Source organism: Anabas testudineus, chromosome 1, assembly GCF_900324465.2.
Source record: "Anabas testudineus chromosome 1, fAnaTes1.2, whole genome shotgun sequence".
NCBI lineage: Eukaryota > Metazoa > Chordata > Actinopteri > Anabantiformes > Anabantidae > Anabas > Anabas testudineus.
In genome coordinates this window covers 20136957-20157080 of record NC_046610.1, presented here as the reverse complement: position 1 = coordinate 20157080, position 20124 = coordinate 20136957, and the positions used below count along the sequence as shown (strand labels likewise).

The following is a 20124-nucleotide window of genomic DNA, read 5'->3' as shown; positions in this document are numbered from 1 at the left end:
GCTGCGGATGTCAGACCAAGTGGGATTTTATTTGAAGTTGCCCCCCCCCATACACACACACTCCCCATCCCAGCCCCGTGCTTTCCACTCCCGCGGGCCAATCGTTATTATCGTTGGCTGATGCGCGCGCCTTTTACGCCCCTTCAGCCGGTGCCTCGTACTCTCTGCGCCTTTGATGTAGTGTCATGGTGACACCACGCTGCCTTTAAAGTGTCTCTCACTGAACATGGTGTGCGAGGAAAATGCGCAGTTGGGCCACAGCGTGACGCCCGGGTTTAACAGAAACATGGACAGAGGCTGTGTTTCTGATGTGACACGTCCAGTAAGTTACAGAACAAACGCTGTAAAAGTATGGGACAAAAACATATGATGACAGCTCATTCTCTTACGGTTAGGGCACTACCACTGATTTTACACATGAAGACTCATTAACTGTACTTACATGTTCTACTTATATCTGTAGTTTGTATTAAGTTAGGGGCCACAGAGCTGCGCCTTCCCGACCAATGTGAAATACCCCTTTAAGTTCATTTTCTTGTGACAGCATGATTTAGTCACTCTTTGTAGACCTCCAGCTTTACAGTGTTTCCTATAGACAGATTATAAACAGATCTGTCTGTGCTAACAGATTGATATGAAAAGAATTTCCTGCCACGGTTTGATAAAGAATTTCAGGATATTTCTTTCAGGTAATTTACCTCATACATAGAACCACTAAAGTCTTTCTCAAACACTACAACACTGCATCCTTTAGTCATTCAGGTCTGACATTCAGCAGAATATTGCCTTTGTCGTTTGTTTTAGGAATTTAGTGTCTTTGCCATCACGTGGTCAGTGATTAAATATGTATTTGATCAAGTGCTGTGTAAAACCTGACGGCCTCCCAGCACAGATTCCTTCGCGTGGCTCTGCTACATTTGGGCATAGTTTTGAAGTCGGTATCCTGCTGAGTGAGGAAGGAAACAAGATTGTTTGTTTGTTTATTCAGATGGTGGCAATTTCCCTCCTGAACTGAGAACTGTATTCACCTCTCTCTCCCTCACTAGTGGACTCCTGTGTGCTCAGTCAGTCGGCTGTATGCCCTCTGATGCTGGGGCCTCACACCTCTCCATCTGTTAGCACCACGTGTTTTGTTGTCTGTCCGGTCTGATTCCAGCTTTGATCCAATTTGATTCTTGCTTAGAGAAAACAGGCTTGATTCACTCAGTAAATGTACAGGTCATCTGTCAAACTGCATGTGGTGGATACAGTATAAAGCTGTTCATGTGGGCATTTGATTGAATCTGCTGTTTGCAGTCGACAGCCTCAATCTATACTTATCTGTAAAAAGGAACCATGCATCAACATCAACATAATGGTGAAGTATGGTGAAAGGGATCATTACTTGGGCCTTTGCTGTCTGTACACCTGGACATCTTGTCTTTGTGGAGAGGTAGAGAAGTATTTATTTATATTATAATGTGTCAGCCAGCTACATTTACATTTAGTCATTTGGCAGCTGCTTTTATCTAAAACATCTTACAAAGTACAAAGGCAGGCAGAGTAAGTGTAGGGAGGTCTTGCTTAGGGACCCTTACTGACCCTTACAAACCCAAGGCTCATGCATGGTGGACAGCAATCTTACCACTCCGTTATCCAGCCACTAAAGCAAAGTAGAATGTAGTTAATGCAGTCAGAGCCAGACGCAATAGTTGTTCACACCAGACGTTCGAGTGAGAAAGACTGGCCAAAAATTTCTCCTGGATGTTGTCCAGGTCTGATCCACAGCTACAGAAAGCGCTTGTTTGAGATTATTGTCAAAGGTGGTTTAACTAGTTATTAAAACACTATCATCCTGGATGTTTAATGAGTGTATTCAATAAAGACGTTACCATCTAGATCCATTTAAGAAATATTGTGTTTGTTTATATTTGTACCTTTGGTGAAGATCAGATCACATTTCATGACGAATTTATGCAGAAGACCAGAAAATTGCAAATAGTAGGCTACCATTACCTTTCATTGGAACTGTATATGTTTTAATTTGGTGTTTTGATGATGGTGATAAAAAATACTTTCTTAAGAATCTTTTGCTAAATCTCTCATTCTCTCAGGCTGCTGTTGAAGTGGGTTTTTCAGTACTGTGAGCACAAAAAGGACCTTACAGCTTTGCTTTGTTTTTGTTTTTTGTTTTTTTTTATTTTGTCAGTGTCCCTTTAGGGGCACCGTAGAAAATTACATTCCACTCTCTCTCTTTAAAAATGTCGCCTTGTATTTCTGCGGACTGGCCCTTTAAATGATATGCTGACAGCTGTCAGTGTGACAATAAAGTTTATTCAAATAAACACAGTCACGTGACGACCCACAATGGCAGCCAGTGGCACTACTGTAACGGTCCTCACTCCAAATGGGAGAAGACAGACAGTTAAAGTGTCTCCAAATACACCTTTATTACAGGTAACGCGTCTTAAGAACATGTTCGGTGCTTTTTGACATGAACAGTTTGTTTGATTTACCTTTCTTCGTGTTTTCAACCCAACTATTCGCCTCTGAGTTAGCTTGTTTGGCTAATAGTAGTTAGCCAGTGACAGATCAGTTTCTCTTTTCCTGCGGATGAAATGAAATCATTTCGATTATTTTGTGCCATAATGTCATTGGTGACATTTGGATTGCCTTTGTCACTCTCAGGTGCTGGAGGATGTTTGTAAAAAGCACGGATTTAACCCCGAAGATCACGGTTTGAAGTGAGTATCAGTTAGTTAATGTAGCACTCATAGTAATGTCACTGTTGAATTCATGTCAAGTCCTCGGTTTTCACAAATCAAAGCCTGGAGATTAGTCTGTATGTTAATGATACACGGATACGTAAATAAGCTTTTTTATGTAGTAAGTCAAGCGTATTATGTTGTGTGTGAGATGTAGAGTCTGAGAAGTTAACAGTAGTGAGCTATAATGTGTAAGGATCTGCTGTTGATGTGTTGACAGGTTAACTTAACCAGTAGAGTTGTTTAACTTAATGATCGCTTAGACTTAGGTGATTGTGATTACTGAATTTTATTTTTTGTGGAATAATGGAAAATGACATGTACTGGAATTCAAGTGTACCAAAAGAAAAAAAGGCAGTTGTAGTTTACACTAACTCACAATTTATGGTTGAAGGAGAATTGATTGACCTGTTACGTTGTCCTGTTATGCTTGTTCATCTCTCCTCATTTTCCTACTGCTTACAGGTTTCAAAGGACTGTTGTTGACCTTACACTGCCATGGCGGTTTGCCAACCTGCCCAACAACGCGAAACTGGAAATGGTGACAAGTTCAAGGAAACAGGCTGTAGCCGACAGCCAGGTTAGTTAAAATAAAGTGTGTGTGATAAGGAGAGAGAGAGAGAGAGAGAGAAAAAAAGACAGTGAGCAAGGTAGCACTGTTAAATTATACCTGACCACATAATATGGTACATCTTTGTGGTTATCGTTTGCTTTTGCTGTCTGCGACAGCTCCACAGTTAGCACTAATAAACTGTAATCGCAGGGTGAACAGAAAAATGCAAGCTTATCACATATATCTAGATTTTAAACACCAGGAGATATTCTGAACATCAAACAGAATGAAGAGTAAAAAGGTTTTATTGCTTTATAGTGATGAAAATTAATTATATATGCAGATTGATATTTTGCATATATACACAACTTAGGCTTCCACAAAAGTGCAGTAATAATATCATGGAAATTTACATGCGTTGACACAGTTGAATGATGCTGACTAATGGTTGACCAACATAAATTTTTCAATGGCTGATGCCAGTTCAGGTTTTTAGAGAACATGGAGGTCAAAGGCTGGCATATAATGCTGATATATTTTTGTTGTTTCTTTCTTTTTTGTGTAAGATAATATACAGCAATTTAACAAATACAAATGAGACACATATATGCTGAACTTACTCAGTGAATCATGAAATTATTTTATTTATTTCAGTGTTTTAAAAAAAAAACATTTGAAAACACAGATCACTTACACCATGTATTGTCCCACAACAACTCAACTATAAATAAATGTATTATTATTCATGTTATTATTCATATTATTATATTATTATTATTGCTGCTGCTGTGAGGAATGGTCACTCATGTTACGCAGTACATCCATTAGTGTACCCATGCGATAGACCCACTTGCGACAAGAGGTGAAATGTGTGGCATCAGGGAGCCACCATTAAAATGCAGGAGACCTTTAGCTCTTCCTGGAGATCTGAAATATTTGTTATTCTGAAAGTTTGTGCTTGTTCAGCAGGTGTTTTGATAAATTGTACAGTCATAAACTTGTAAAATCTCACCTCACCTGGGCTCACTTTATTCTCCTGCCTGCTGTCTGCTCTGCGTGGAGGAGCTGATCTCCACCCACAGTCTTAGAAAACAGATAAAAAGGAGAGGCTGCTGCTGCATAAACACTAAATCTGTAGTTTCAGATCTGCTAATCTCACATGCTAATGAAGTGCATCACAGCATCACACTTATTCACACTGGTGAACCCAAATCATTTTTCACAGTCATGTGGTAATTTACATGTTTTATATTCAGGTGAAATGCTCCCAGTGTAGGCTGCATATGTGTCTGCAGACATTATTTAATAATTGGCAAGCATGAGCACAGACATCGGCTAATCCCACTTAATTAGAAATGTGAAAGATTGAGGCGATTAATCGGCTGATTGATCAGTCAGTAACTTCTAATGCTGCCTAACAGTTTTGACTTAGGTATTTATTCTTTATGTTGATATTTTTGTGTTTTGATTGACTTGCAGTCTTTGAAGATATAACATGATAACTAATGTCATGCAATGTGAAGTGTTAATTTTCATTCAGGTAGAACAATAAAATTAATTTAAATTAATTTTACCCTAATTTTTTTTAATTAAACAGTTAATAGAGGAAATATCAGCTTTAAGCTACATTGTGCCAACTTGGAGAGTCAAGCTTGCAGCAGCATTAGACTTTAAATCAACCTGCTCTCTCTCTCTCTCTGTTCCCCCACCCTCTGCTCTGGTCTTCTGGTTTTAATCTTATGAAATTACAAGAAGCCAAAAAATGTACCACTCAAGCAGAAATAATGCTTGACTGTTGATGGGCTTTTTTCCTTTAAAAAGAAATGAAAAAAATAAACATAGTGTAGCTTTAAAGAAAATGTACCTCTGCTATAATAGCACTCCACACAGTATAATGATGCTGGTGACAGAGTGTCAGATCGTATTAATATTTATCATTTTTCTTTTCTTCATTATTTTCAGACAATAAATCCCACATGATATGTTGCATTATACACAATCAATATTATTTCAATATTTCTGTGAGCTGTGAATTGTTGTCAGTACCTGGACAGTACATGAAGTCTCTGTCTGGGCTCACTCTCTGACTTGAATCCAAATAAAACACTTTGTTGTAACTTAGCTGTTGTTTCCTATGACATCATGGCATCATATTCTAAGCAGTAAAATCACGTCTGGGTTTGATCTGTTGTTCTTGTTCATTTGATAGATTGTTGACTGTTGATACCTCACAGAGTTTATGTACTCACACTCACTTTTGTGCCACACACACACCCCTTACACAGAGTCTCTCCCAAGATTCTTGTCAGCCAAACTGATGTGAGAGAGTGTTTCATGTTTGGCCATTGACAGCCAAGGCGCTCCTTTCATCTCTCCCGGTGTGCTGACATGCAGCGTGCTGTCTGTGCCAGACAACATGGTTGTTGAGTGAATACAAACAACTTGTAGAATGACTCAGAGAGTGAAAGAACAGCAGAGACTCACACTGATGCCTGGTGGTTTTCAGACTGAGGCAGGCCCACATGTGCAGCTTAATCAAGTTGGATTAGAAAAGAATTTTCTTCCTGCAAAATGTCTCAAACTGAAGAGCCAAGACCGTACAAATGGCCACCTAATGAGATTCAGATCCTGATATAGTGAGTTTCCTATCTGCATAATGTTTTGTCACACTTTCTTACAGTGTTAAAGGTTTGATATGATTTTTTTAAGCACCACTGGGAAGGTCGATAGTTATTTTATATGTTTTGTTTAGTGCATTGGTTGTTTTTCGCTTGTAATTAACTTCCATCAAACACTTTTTAAGATCTCAATATAATCAGTGCATTATTTTATAAGGAAAAAAAAAACTGCTAGGTTTCTCATATGTATATCCACATAGTTCAGGATTAGATCCTGTGTCATTTGTTGCATCTGTCACATCTTTGTTGTTACCTCACCTTATATAGAAAGAACACAAAAAATACATAGCAACTTTCTTAAATATATTTCACAACCACATAGCACATGTGCATGTATATTGTGTATTACGAGTTGTGGATGGACTGAACATGTTTTCCTGGGGAACGCATAAGGAATGTTTTTGATCTTTAACATATGTGTAAATTTTCTCTGTGTGTGTGTGTGTTTTTGTGTGTGTGTGTGTGCGCGTGTGCGTGTGTTACTATTGGTATCACTCAGGTGCGGATTGCACTACAGATGGAGGACGGCTCCCGGCTTCAGGGTTCTTTCTCGTGTGGACAGAGTCTGTGGGAACTGCTCACACATTTTCCCCAGACCAGGTGTGTACATGTGCATGTTTAAAGTTTTTCAGTGTGTGTCCTTGTATGGATTGAATCCTGTCTTTTGTTGCATCAAAATGCATTTTTTGCCAAAACTACATTTTGACAAAAACCACAGTGCCAAACTATAAATAAAAAATTTTAAATAAATGAAAAACAGAAGTTAAAGTTTTTTTAAAACCTTGTTTTGCTTCTTCAGTGCATGTAGCAGAGACTAACGCCTGTATGTTCTCTTACCTTTTTATCACAAACCCAGTGCTTTGCAAACACAGTAGTTGATCACTTAAGATCAACTACAATAGATCAAGCACTGAAGATCCAAAGGTATAATCCTACAGTTACCAACATCACGTTTGACTATTTTGTGCTTCTTTTTTCCCATATTTTTTTAACCATATCGTAAAGGACATTTAAAGGACATACACCTTGAGTCCAAATATGGTCCTCGCAAGTATAGATGTCACACGCGTGTTTGCCTTACTTTTCACTGGGCTGGAAAGTGAAGGTGGTCATTGTGCAGGAATGAACGCAGCCCAGCTCTGTGTTAGATAACATCCCTACTTCTCACCACTCCTCTACCCAAGTTTATGCTTTCCCACACATCACCACGACTCATTCAAGCGCACACACACACACACATACACGCGCAGCTGTTGCTCAGTAGTTCCAGCTGTGCAACCCCAGGTGCCTGTGCATCTGTCCGGCCCCTCATCTCATCTCTATTAAATGACATCACTCCATATCATGATCCTTTTCCAAGGAAGTTACGCTTCCATGAAATTAATATTAGCTCCACACCAGCGTAAAAATCTCTGGGAAGGTTTGTGAAGCAGAGGGTGAAGCTTTGATTTTGAGAACTGAAGAGAACAATAGTAAAACATTTATGGTTCAATTAATTTCTACATGGGATTGTGCACACATGGTTTACACATGCGGACAGCATGCCACTGCATTGCATGAGACTTTATTGTAAAATCACCAAGCTGATTTCCCTCAACAAGAGAAAACTTCTGTGTTTTGTTTTGTGACAGGAAATAATTCACCCATGATTTTAATATCTGCTTTTCTTACATCTCCAGTGTGTCAGAGCTGTCTGAGTCAGGATCCACTCCTGTGTGTGTTTACATGCGAGATGAGGTACATAATTACCTTTAACACTTATTGCCTTAAGAGATGAAAGTGAGTTCTATAGTAAAACAGCTGTTTGTCCATGTGTGTTTAGGTGAGTGGGGAAGAAGCACTAAAAAAGACCACTCTGAAATCTCTGGGTCTCACAGGAGGAAGTGCCATTGTCAGGTAGACTCTTGTATTGTATCGTGTGTGTGTGTGTGTGTGTGTGTGTGTGTGTGTGTGTGTGTGTGTGTGTTTTCACTACAGAGATCTGCAGTATCTAACTAGTTTCTTGCCTTGACAATTGTTGGGGTTTATGCTTATGTCTTAGTGATGGTACAATTTTTTTTTCAAGATTTTTACTCAAGAAGGACAAAAGTCCAGGAGAGGCTGATGGCGGAGAGGTCATCGAAACAGTTGCTATGCCAGCTACACCTGTTGCCAAGGAAACCACACCTAAATCGTCATCTCTACCCGATCCTGCTCCGCCATGTCCAGAGACGTCTCCGACAGATGTGCCAATTAAAGGTTCAGGTCATGATTGGCCAATGGAAACTCTACGTATGCCAACTCCCGTGTCTTCCACAAGCTCGTTTCCTGTTCAACTCGAAGAGGTCCCGAGCCCTCAGACTTCTGTTCGGCCTAAGATCCCCCCTGTCGGGAGAGAAATGCCAGAAGAAGATGGCGAAGAAGCAGGGCCGTCAGGGCTGAACTCTCAAGATTCTTCTTCTGCCTCATCCGCTCCCTCAGCTCCGTTCATTCCCTTCTCTGGAGGAGGTCAGCGTCTCGGCGGTCTCGACGCAGGAGCAGTTGCACATTCACTATCCTCATCCCTGTCACCTCTGACTGCTGCAGTAGAATCACCAAAAGCCAAGAAAGCCAAACCCAGCTACAATTCCAGTGCCAAGGTGAGCTACGAAAAGACTTAAAATCTGTATCACTTAAAGTCTGTAACCAGTCGCCATCACTGCCTTTTGCCAATGGTTTCACAAACTTTGCAGCACTACTGTATTTATCGTGTTCCTCTGCAGTACATCCTTCATGTTGTATGCATTTGATAAAATGTGTATCAATACTTTTTAAGGGTAGGTTGTTTTTTTGTAATGGATTATTTTTATTCGTGATTGAATAAATTCCGTTATTGTTGCTTTCTTCCTCGGACGATTTTGTAGGTTATACAGCATTTAGCTTGAGATTAAGTTAATTCTTCACCATCTCACCACAACTTAGCTGCATCTGTACTTTCACAGCACCAAGCCACTAGCGGCCAGCGTGGAGAGGACTTTGATCACATGGAGGAATTCTTGGAGGTAAATCCATTAGTTTCACCCTTCAACCATTTAATGTGTTGATTTCAGGTTAATAGATGTTCCCTTGTTGTAGATTTCCTTCTTGAATCTTGTGTTGTAAACATAAATGGAACTACTTTAATACTTTTGTGGACATTCTCTAGTCATGAACATCAGAGTTATTACTCTGAAGTAGGATTGTTTCTATTCGCAGCAACAAGGCCAAAGATTTTGAAGAACCTTAACTGGCCTCATGAGCAGAGTGTCAGCAGCTGCTCTAATTCCAGCTTGACCGTGTTTATATGCGAGCCTATCGGGCCAAACTATAATAAATGTCTTGGTGTTCAGATTGCACTTGTAAATGTGCCCCTCTCTGCCCCCATCCCCACCTCACAGTTTTAAAACTGGGGTTTACATAAAAAGTGAAGTGTGAACATCTTCACGTATTTCTCCTTTTTTATCTGCTTACTTTCTCTGTGCAGCCAGTGGAGAGGGAGCCTCTCATCTACCACCTGGACTTGGTATCCTGTCACTCTGAGCGCCACGAGGATCTGCCCGACGAGTTCTTTGAAGTGACAGTAGATGATGTGCGGAAGCGCTTCGCCCAGCTGAAGAGCGAGAGGTGAGGTTGAAGAGAAGGGGTTGAGGGACTCTGGTCAGACAACTGTCAGGGATATTTTGTATAAATACCTTGTTGCTGTAGAAACACGTCTGGATCAGATGTTCCTCCACTGTTTGTAACAGATAATTAGTTAGTTTGGCATTCAGTCCTGTGGTGTTTTGCCGATGAATAACCCTTAATTGCAGAATACCATGGCAATGATGAGAGGCCATAGGCACGGAGAATGCCGGGCATCACTGCGTGCGTTTTGAAGTTTGTATTTATTTATGAGCGCTTCTTCAAAACAGATGCGGACAAGTTTACTCTGCGCTCTCTGGATGTGACCACAGCAGACCACAGCTGCTGAGACACCGTGTGTGTTTGCAAACATGTTCTCATTTAGAAGACACCACACACACTACAGACGCTTCTAAATATGGTGTACAGGGACCAATTAGTAAACCTGTTTTGTGTAGACGTTCATCCGTCAGCCGTCAGGTTGAGACCTCACCACGTACATCCTTTAATCTCTGTCTACATTAATTTAGCTGGCTGCCTCATGGCTGCGCTACTACTGTGTCAATGACTGCAATTACCAAGTGTGTAATTAAGCCGACCACAGCAATTCATCTCTGACTCTGACACGCACACACACACATACACGGCCACACACGAGTCAGGGTAGAGGAAAAGACATCCAGTGTTTTTTCGTTTTGTTTTATTTTTTCCTCTTCTGGTTCTTTTCTAATTGTCTTTGTCCCGTTTCTTCCTCACTCCTCCAGAAAGTTGTTGGAAGAGGCTCCACTAATGACTAAATCCCTAAGAGAAGCGCAAATGAAGGAAAAGATGGACAGATATCCCAAAGTCAGTACACGCTACCCTCTTCCAGAACACAACCCTGCTTTATCTATCATTTGTATGTTTTAAATACACAGACCTTTGTCTCCAGGTGGTCCTGAGGGTCCAGTTTCCAGACAGACATGTTCTGCAAGGGTTCTTCCGGCCGCTTGAGACAGGTGTGTTTCTCTTTATGCACCGTATGCGTGTGCAGTGTGGCAAGTGTTCATTTCAGCAGCCTAGCCACAGGTATGGCTGCAATGTTAAAGCTACTTGCGGCTCCCTCACCACATGTATGACTGTGGCCACAGGAGAGTGACAGAGACAGAAAGAATGAGCCAGGTCTGTAATTCCAGGGATTAGATCCACCTCAGCCCCAACAGCAACACGACAGCCAGCAGAACAACAAAATGGAGGGAAATTCCATCTGAAAAGTGAATTATACTGCACGCGGTAACCGATGCTCATGGATCAGTGTGTTCATGCATAAGGTGATGTTCTGTGTGTGTGTGTGTGTGTGTGTGTGTGTGTGTGTGTGTGTGTTTTGTGACCAGTTGGTGCTGTGAGGACCTTTGTGAGGAGCCACTTGGAAGATCCTCAGCTCAGTTTCTACCTGTGTAAGTGTCGTTTGATTTTCCATCATCAAAATCAACCATATGACTCCCGGTGAATTCACTCAGTCCATATGTATTGTACGTCATCCGTGAGGTGATGTCATGTGAGATACACACCACACGATACCTGCTGCGATTCTGGCTGGGAAATATTGCTCCCACAGCTGTTATGGGTCATTTCCTCAAAAGCATAAAAAGTTGTGTAGATAAAAAAGGAAACAAACTGCAGCGTAACAGCATGTTTATAATCATTAGCTGCATGTGTTCAAATGTGTTTAAATTTCACTTGGTAAGCACCGTGTCCTCTTTTCTCTCAAAACTTTCCCTCAGTCATCACGCCCCCAAAAACCATTCTGGACGACCCTTCAGCTACACTTTTCCAGGTAAGACTCTTCATTCAAGTGTGAAGAAGACGCTTTTGACGTTTCGTGAAACCCAACAATAAACAGAATGTTTGGATTGAAACAAAAACCACGACAGTCAGACTCTTCAAACATCCCCTTTTTGAAACACACACACACACACACTGTAAAATGTATCGGCTGGTCCCTCTCTCCTCTTCAAAGCCCCACCACATTCCCGTTCTCCCCCTCTTCTCTCGCTCCTACACACTCTCACCCTTGTTCCCCCCTCTCCACTGTCCTTGACCCCAGCTGGGCTTGATTTTTCCCAGACTGGCACATGGGGTTAATACAGGCCTCGCTTTGATCTTGACACACACACAGAGCAATGGGCAGCCTTGATGCTTTGTTGCCTTCAAGTTCAGAGCCATTCGTGTGGTGAAACAGTTGAAAGTGAAAAGAAACAAATAAAACCGCCCCCCAAAAAAAGTTGTTGTCTGGAGCCGCTGATCAGTCCCACAGATTGTCCTCTTGTTTTTTCGATGCATCATTTTATTAGAGCTTCGCTCCTGTTTTTGCTGCTTTGACCCTGAAGCGGATGAAAGCAAAAGTGGAAAGTGGTTTAGTAGTGATGAACAAAATTCAGAAGAACGGGTTTAAAAGAAAACTATCCTCAGAAGCTCACTTAGAAGTGTGCGTGTGTGTTTGTATGGCTATCATTGTGAGGACCTGAATTATTTTTTTAGTGATGACATTTAAGCCGGTCCTCACGAAGAGAAGCAATTTCAGGGTTAAGGCTCGGTTTTAGGGTTAGAATTAGGTTTTGTTTAGGGTTAGGGTGAGGCAGTACAGGTGATGAATTTAAAAATGGAAACTGAGTCGATTAGCATGGTCTATGTGACGGTAGTTAAGGAAAGCATTATGTCAATGAGTGTCCACACACTGACTGTGTGTGTGTGTGTGTGTGTTTGTGTGTGTGTGTGTGTGTGTGTGTGTGTGTGTGCGCGCATCTCACTGAATCAAATCTGATTTAAGTGGCTCATCTCTTTGGTCTCCATCTTTCTGTCTCTGCCTCTTATTCGACTGCAGCTTTCTCTCTTCCTCCACCACCACTACTATCCCTCTCTCTGACCCTCTCCTGTGCCTCATCCCCCTCCCTCAATCACTCCTCCCCTCACCCCCATGTCTCTACACATTAGGGACTTAAAAGCGTTAAAGCGCACAAAAACAAAATCTTTAATCCTCTTGGTGTCATGTCACTCACACATGCACACAGTGTCTGGCTGTTTCCCTGTCTATACATCAATCTTTGACACACACACACACGCGCGAGGAATCTTTAATCTTTTTTTTTTTTTTTGTCACATAGACATGAGTGCACACGTTTATGTACTCTATCTCTCCCTCACACACACACACACACACACAGATGCAGACTTTAATCACTTTGTGTCATGTCAGGAAAGGAATGTTTCCCAACCCAGCAGCCCTTTGATACCAGGCGTCCCCTCCCTCATCCGTCCTCTGTCTTCCATCAGGATCTGTTCTGCCTCATTTTCATTCTCTCTCTCTCTCTCTCTCTCTCTCTCTCTCTCTCTCTCTCTCTCTCTCTCTCTCTCTCTCTCCATTCCTCTCTCTTATGTCTCTATCTCATACTTGCACTTCTTGTCCCATTGTCCTGTTTTCCCAAACGGGGGTGCTGCTGCCCGAAGGAGCAGGATGGCTGGAATGTCCGTTGTTCCGCTGTAACACATTGTTTCCTGGTCACAGCGCTGTGATAATAGCAATTAGGCCAGTGTGTCCCATTTTAGCAACCAACTAGCGAGGATGAGGGGGGACAGACAGAGAAAGGACAGCGTGTGTAAGACGGGATGTAGTGGAGGGTAAACCTGCCTAATCCCAGCGACAGCCATGCCAGCTTCTCTTTTTACACTGCTGGCTGTGTAAAAACAGTGTGAGCTACATGGAAAATGTTTTACTGATGCTACTGCAGCTGCAGCTAACAGTTATTTTCAGTACTGATAAGTCTCAGTATCGTTGACCGTTCACTAAGCCATTCCCACATTACAAGTTGTGATAACCCAGGGCTGCTTTACCACTTGAAATTTGAAGTCATTTTCTAAAGTGGGTCCTCGATTTCAGACAGAATTCGACAAAAGCAGCTTCTCCTTCTCCTCTGCCTGCTGACTACAAACATTTCAAGGTTCAGCACCTGTAGCTCTCCAGGTTTAAATGTTGCAGGTAAAATGTAAACGTATAGGGACGGTGCAAACAGTTGTTAGCAGAGGAGACTGTGAGGTGATTATTTGGCAGAAAATGGGATACACGACAATTAAACACACACAAATACATGGGTAGAGTTTTTTACAAAGGGATTTCTGCACAAAAATGAGTAAAAAACATTTATAATAGGTGGGTCTTAATGTGGTAGGCAGGTACAGTATATATTATCAGGAAGAAACAGAAAAATAGCTGAATTTACTAAATGCATTTTTCATTAATAAAGCTGTCTTCACCACTGAAGCCAAAATTTTCCTCATCGTCACGTTTGGCGCTTTATTTTTGCACCTGTGCTCACATGACAATGTGCACAGGGTGAAGTCTTTTTACTACTTCTAACCACTTTTGTTTGTCTCCTTTCTATTAGAGACACAGACATGTCCCCTGCCTGCCTGTCTGTGTTTCTGCCTCCTAATTGTATGGTTGAATATATTATAACCATTAAGGCTATCACCGGAGAGAAAAGTGTGTGCTTGAGGGGTGAAAGTGTTTTCACCAACCATTTGATTGGTGCTCATTTTGTGGTCTGCTTCAAAGAACCACAGTTACTGATTCAGATCCTAAGGCAGTGAATCATCCTCAAAAATGGACTTTTTGCTTGGATGTGGTGGCGGTACTTGGTTTGTGTGTTGTAGGAGGTAGTTTTGTTTGGGTTTTTCCATGTTTTTCAGAAATTGACTTGTGTGCCAAACATTTTTGAAGGCTTCTGTTCACTTCTCCTCCTCTCTCTGTCTGTCTGTAGGCCAACCTGTTTCCTGGTGCGCTGGTCTACTTTGGCTCCGACGTTAAGACAGGTTTTTGTCTTTTTGGTTCCTTTCTTTCAAATGCTGATTTGAATTAGACACTGTTGCATTACTGAGGAATGTAACGGAACAAAACAATAGTTAACGTGTGTGTGTTTGTGTTTCCTACACAGATTTCTACATAAAGGGGGAACTGCTTAAATCCTGTGTCTCAGCGTTGCAAGCAAATGAGTCCGTGGCAAGGTATGCATACGTGTGTGTGTGTGTGTGTGTGTGTGTGTGTGTGTGTGTGTGTGTGTGTGTGTGTGTGTGTGTGTGTGTGTGTGTGTGTGTGTGTGTTAAAATGTTTGGGTGTGTATATGCAGTTGTATCCCGCGGCAACCAGACTATTTTCCTGTCACAAAGCTGTCATCATTGGAATCCCTTTGAGGTTCTGCCTAAACAGCAGGTGCCCCCATGTGCCCTCATTTCCTCCACACACGCACACACAAACACACACACACAAACCATTTTCCAGTCCTCCTAAAGATAGGGGGTCCATTTCCCAAAAGTGACCCACACCTGTTGTCCTTTAGCTTCTTTAACAAGGTCACTTGTCCTCTGTTATAGATCTCAGTTATTTCACTTCTGGCACAGATCCTCCACCAGCAAAACAATGCTGCTTCAGTCAGCACATGAATTCCTGCACTTCTGTTTTGTTTCTTTTTTGTCTTAACCTCTTTTTCTTATCCCTCCTCCTCATCCTTAGCTGTATGCTCCAGTCCCCATCAGCCTCTCCCAGCTCTCTGGCATCTGAAGAGCCACTATCTCCCCCAGAACCAAAAGAAGAAACCAGCGGATCTGAACAGGAAGCGCAAGATCCGTCGGCACACAGCCAGGCTCCTAAACCTACCAGGTCTGACCCAGGAAAGGTGCCCAAGTGGCTCAAGCTTCCAGGTGAGGACCAGACAGGGCAGTAAGCACAAGCTAAGGCCAGGTTTGTTTTCACAGACTGACCATTACTCTCACTATATTACATCATCATCATCATCATCATCATCATCAGATCACTTCTATAACTTTATTTAATCTCCTCTGGCGTAACAAAAAGCTCGCTGAGAATCAAGCTATTATGACCAGTCTCAGTTCAAACTTCACACGGGAACCAAAAAATCGGAAAATGGGGAAGGTAGCGGTTGCTATGGTTTCCTCACCACAAAGGTTTTCACTTTTATACTTATGAGCCACAGAGCAGAGAGTCATAACTGAAGAAATCTTTTCCCCTGTCAAAATGAAAAATAAAAACCAAGCAAAAAGCAAAATGTGGCAAAACTCTTGTACAGCTACTCTGTCGCTCACTTACTCTCACTCTGCTGACAGACTCTTGAAGGGGTTGAGATTGTTTTCTCAGCATTTTGCATCACTTTGTCATTTTGAACTCCTCATCATGACTTTTTGTGGTGACTCTTGGATGTTTGACGGATGATTCGGCCCATTTCAGTAAAGACGGATGCCAGTAATCCCTCCATGGTGGCAAAACATGTTACACAAGCCTTCGGAAACTCCTTGAAGTCAAACTTGGATTCATAAACACTCAAAGGACTGACTAAGTAACATACTGTACAAACTAGCCTTCATACAGTGAGGCTACAAATACGAACCACAGTTAAATCAGTAGAACAGTGAAACAGCAACTCTCTCCATCAAATAATAAAAGAAAAAATCTTAGAAATATAAAAAAATTGTCCTAAAATTTAGAGAATCTTTACATTTTTCAAATTAAATTTTCATAATTACTTGTCTCATAATGTGGTTGCTATCAGAGCTGATAGAGATCTCTTCCTCGACAGATCCCAGCCAGCAGATGGCTTTAATAAGAGTTCGGCTAATTGAAACACATATCTACTGTCAAGCAGTGTTGTGGTTCGTCTGCTGTGCTTTCACACCGCAAATGAAAACCATCACAGGCTCAGTCCTCCAGTCCGGTCTCAGTCCACTTCTTTTTGTCCATATTTAGTTTGATTGACAGCTTTCACGCCAGCCTGAATCATACGGGCAGAGTGTACTGGTTAGGTGTGACAGCACAGCACAAAACAAACAGAGAGATTATATCGTCTTCCTGTAGAAAACAACAGAGGGGTCAAGCCACACGATTCTTGTTGTGGGGAAAACACACACACTCACACACAACCTCAGTGAATAGGAAATGGCCTTTTGTAAGCAATTCTTGACTCACAAGACAAGGATGCATGTTAGGATGAACCAATTAGTTTGGAATACTTGACCGCTTGGGCCTAGAGAACCACTACAGACAGGCGGAGGAGAGCGAGCCTGCCGCGGGGCCACATCACACAGCACGAGCCCCTGCGGTCGGCCCAGGCACGCCGCTTTTCTGTTGTTCTATTGTGGTGTTCATTGTGGTCGCTGTATTGATGTTTTTGTTTAGAGTTTTGCTCCCTCTTCCCTCTCCCGCTATCTTGTTTGTGTTTTTGTGTGCTTTTATATTTCGGGCTGATCTCTGTGTGTGTCCACGAGCATCTCTTAAGAAAGTTGTGGCTGCTTTCTCTTTCATGAGGAAAGTTAAAAGGGAAAAGGGGGAGGGTGGAGTAGAACCATTTGGGGGGGGATTTATAGACTCCATGTGTGGAGCCCTAAAGAGGACACACACAGACACAGTACACTTTCACACACTCCATCTGAGATTTTGATGTCCATCAGTTGAGGTTTACCTGTCTTTAGATGACATGTGAGAGTATGTTGACGTGTCCGTGGGGGAATCGAGATTAGAGCCAACAAAGTTCCTGTCTAACAATGTCTTGGGATGCTGAGCTGCTACGTGTTGCAAGGGGTGTTTTGAAATCCTTTCTCTGGATGTTCCAGGACATGTTTTTAACTGATTTTCGGTGCATGTCCAGTGTGAGTGTTTCAAGTTTAGGATGGGTTCTTGACCAAAACATGTTTTTGATAAGATGTGCCTGTCAGAAACAGCAGTATGTTTTGAATTACACAGCAGCATTAGACTAAAGAATATGCACACAATTAAAAGCAGAGAAAGAAATTGTCCAGGATTTAATAGTAAACTGTCCTGAAGTAAGGCTGGATTTTCAGAAATTGCAGTGTTGACCATGACAGAACATCTGGTCATTGTTTGTGCAGTGACTTCTGGCTTTTGTGTCATGTTGTTGCTCAACAAAGTAAGTGAGAGGAGTTATACTTATATATTTTTTCATTCTTCTCGCAACTCATTTCTATTTGAAGTTTTGCCAATGCTTAAAATTTGTCCTGTTAATCGTTATTGTTTGTGGACCAGGGGAATTCAATGCTCTTTCCTGTTTCTACCTGCAGGTAAGAAATAACCTGCTGCTGCGTGTTGATGTGAGGACTGACCACGACAAACGTCTGACAAGCTCCGCCTTGCAGAATTAGTAGAGCACTTAAATCTTTGCTGTGCTTGGAGAAAGGTTCCACACCTGACTTCAGTGGACTATCCATTGTGGAGGACGCCCGTGCTCCACTAGATTTTCAAACTGTCAAAATAATACGATGAAAGAAAGTTGATTGCCAACAAGATTGATGTGGGGAGTGTGGTGTGATTCATTCCGGTTGCTCTCTGGGAGGAGAGGAGTGCTGAAAAGGTGACATTGTAGTGCAAAGTGAATAAAGATTTGTTGTACTGAAATGTGCTTCCTGTTAACTTATATTGAAGTTTCCAACTATTGAGAGAAAGTCTCAGCTCAGGGTGCTGATGGATTATGAAGAAACAGCTAAAACTAGCTGTCGCCTGTAACTGGAAGATATGAAATAAGTGAACCGACATCTTTCGTTTAATTCAGCTAAAGATAAATAGTTTCTCAGAGTAGAACCATTAAAGTTTATTCCATCAGGCTACCTCTGTACTGTTCATTTAAACAAGCTGTAGTAGGTGGACAGACCCCGAGAAACATTTAACATTAGCATTAATGACAGGAATTATGTTTTAAAATGTAATATATAAATAAAACCAGTTCAGATACTGTAGACAGGACTTGACTACAACATGAAACCTCCTTCTTAAGCTTCACTGTTTAGAGTAGTGTTCTGTGCCTTCATGTCGGGTAGTAAATCTCTAATCTGCTTTGATCTAACAGGTCAGACGTCATGATACACAAACTCTCACAGCTCCTGACTCTCACATGTCTGACTGACTTATCTGTCCGTGTGGTATCGGTAAACAAGCAGCATGCAGCGATATTTTCACGTGCTGTCACAGTCGCACACAGATTTACAGCATGTTCCACAGTCCTTTGCCCGGCTGCCCCCTCATTCACGCCTTTAGCTGCAGGACGGACTTCAAAAAGAGGCCGAACACAGAAGGGAACAGGGCTGTGTGTGTGTGTGTGTGTGTGTGTGTGTGTGTGTACATGCACGCTGGGAGTGTGAGGGACCAGTGCATTCCTCCCCTTGTCACACACAGACACACACATACACACACTGTGTCTTGCTTGCAAATTAATTACTTCCAACTGCCCCCAGAGCCTTTGATGTCAAATAAAGCGATGGGCTGTTTATGGAGTTTGTGTTGGTTCTGTGTTAGTGAGGGACGTTTAACTCGCAGTTTACTCTCTGCCTCACACAACTTCACTGTAATGCAGAGAACTATTTTTTATTCCATAACTACTATTATTAACTTATTGAAGTCACAGTATTAAAAAGATACTGTTGGTTTCTAATGACCTCACAATATGAAGTTGGACTTTAAAGATTGGGATGTTAGTTAGTTAGTTAGTAGGGCAGTGGTCCAGCTCCCGGTTCCTTCTCGCTGCATGTTGACACAGTATTGCCATCATATATGTGCAGCTCAATAAAGTGTGTCATTATCAGTATGAAGTAGAGGCTGTGGTGTCAGCACGTTGGGTCTCGGTTTTGTTTTCTTTTCAGCTGTAGAACTTCTGCCTGCTACAACAGCGCTTCCTTGTGGCAGCTGTAGTAATGACAGACCTACAGTAGCTTCAGAAAGTATTCAAACCCCTTCATTCAATAGAACTACAATGTTAAAGTACTAACGGTACTGTGGAGAAGGCCCTCTGGACCCCTTCTGGGGTCTGAGCGTTGGCTGGACCACTGTAACACAGTCAAACACGTCCTGTGTGACTTTTAAAACACATTTTCTAAACTATGTCCAGCTACAGAGGATCTTTGTCCGTCTAGTCTTTTAGAACAGGTTGCACCTGATGACATCGTGAACTGCTGCAGCAAAGGGTATGTATACATTTGTAAAGGAGAAATTGAATTGTTTTCCTTTGTTTTGCATGTAAACCCCTGTTTTCACTTTCTTATTATTGATGTTGGGCGATGGACAAAATTCTCATTAGTTCCATTTCAAATAAAATTTACAACACAGTAAAGTTCAAGGGTCTGAAAACTTTCTGGAGCAACTGTAGTTCCTGATACTGAGCCTTTGTCAGGAACTGACGACCTGCTGCCACAGAAATGCATCACATCACTATTAACACCAGAATAAATCTGGCACTGTCCTGGTCACAGCTAGCGTGTTTATTAAAGGAGCTGACTTTTACTGTGTGTAAGAAGAACGAGCTGTACAGGAAATGTTAAACGAATGTTGTTGGTACTCTTCCATTAAAGAAGGAAAAATCACATTAGTCACTGAAACAACTTGAAACTGACAAAAGTCATAATAAATAAAAATGTACTAATGATTACTGTTGAGTTGTGGTTCAACAGAAACGTTTAAAACAAACAAACTAATGAAACTGGC

General features: G+C 41.8%; 1 protein-coding gene across 1 annotated transcript; it reads left to right on the top strand.

Annotated features, from left to right (window-relative positions):
* Nucleotides 1-2322: 2322 nt before the first annotated feature.
* aspscr1 (ASPSCR1 tether for SLC2A4, UBX domain containing) lies at nt 2323-18046 on the top strand. The gene is made up of 17 exons (XM_026360473.1): nt 2323-2436; nt 2668-2723; nt 3210-3324; nt 6475-6575; nt 7655-7712; nt 7798-7871; nt 8041-8593; nt 8936-8995; nt 9457-9596; nt 10358-10439; nt 10525-10591; nt 10967-11029; nt 11357-11409; nt 14390-14441; nt 14564-14633; nt 15139-15326; nt 17715-18046. Exons 1-17 carry the CDS (start codon nt 2347-2349, stop codon nt 17723-17725), a joined length of 1833 nt encoding a protein of 610 aa, XP_026216258.1. The 5' UTR covers nt 2323-2346; the 3' UTR covers nt 17726-18046.
* Nucleotides 18047-20124: the final 2078 nt, after the last annotated feature.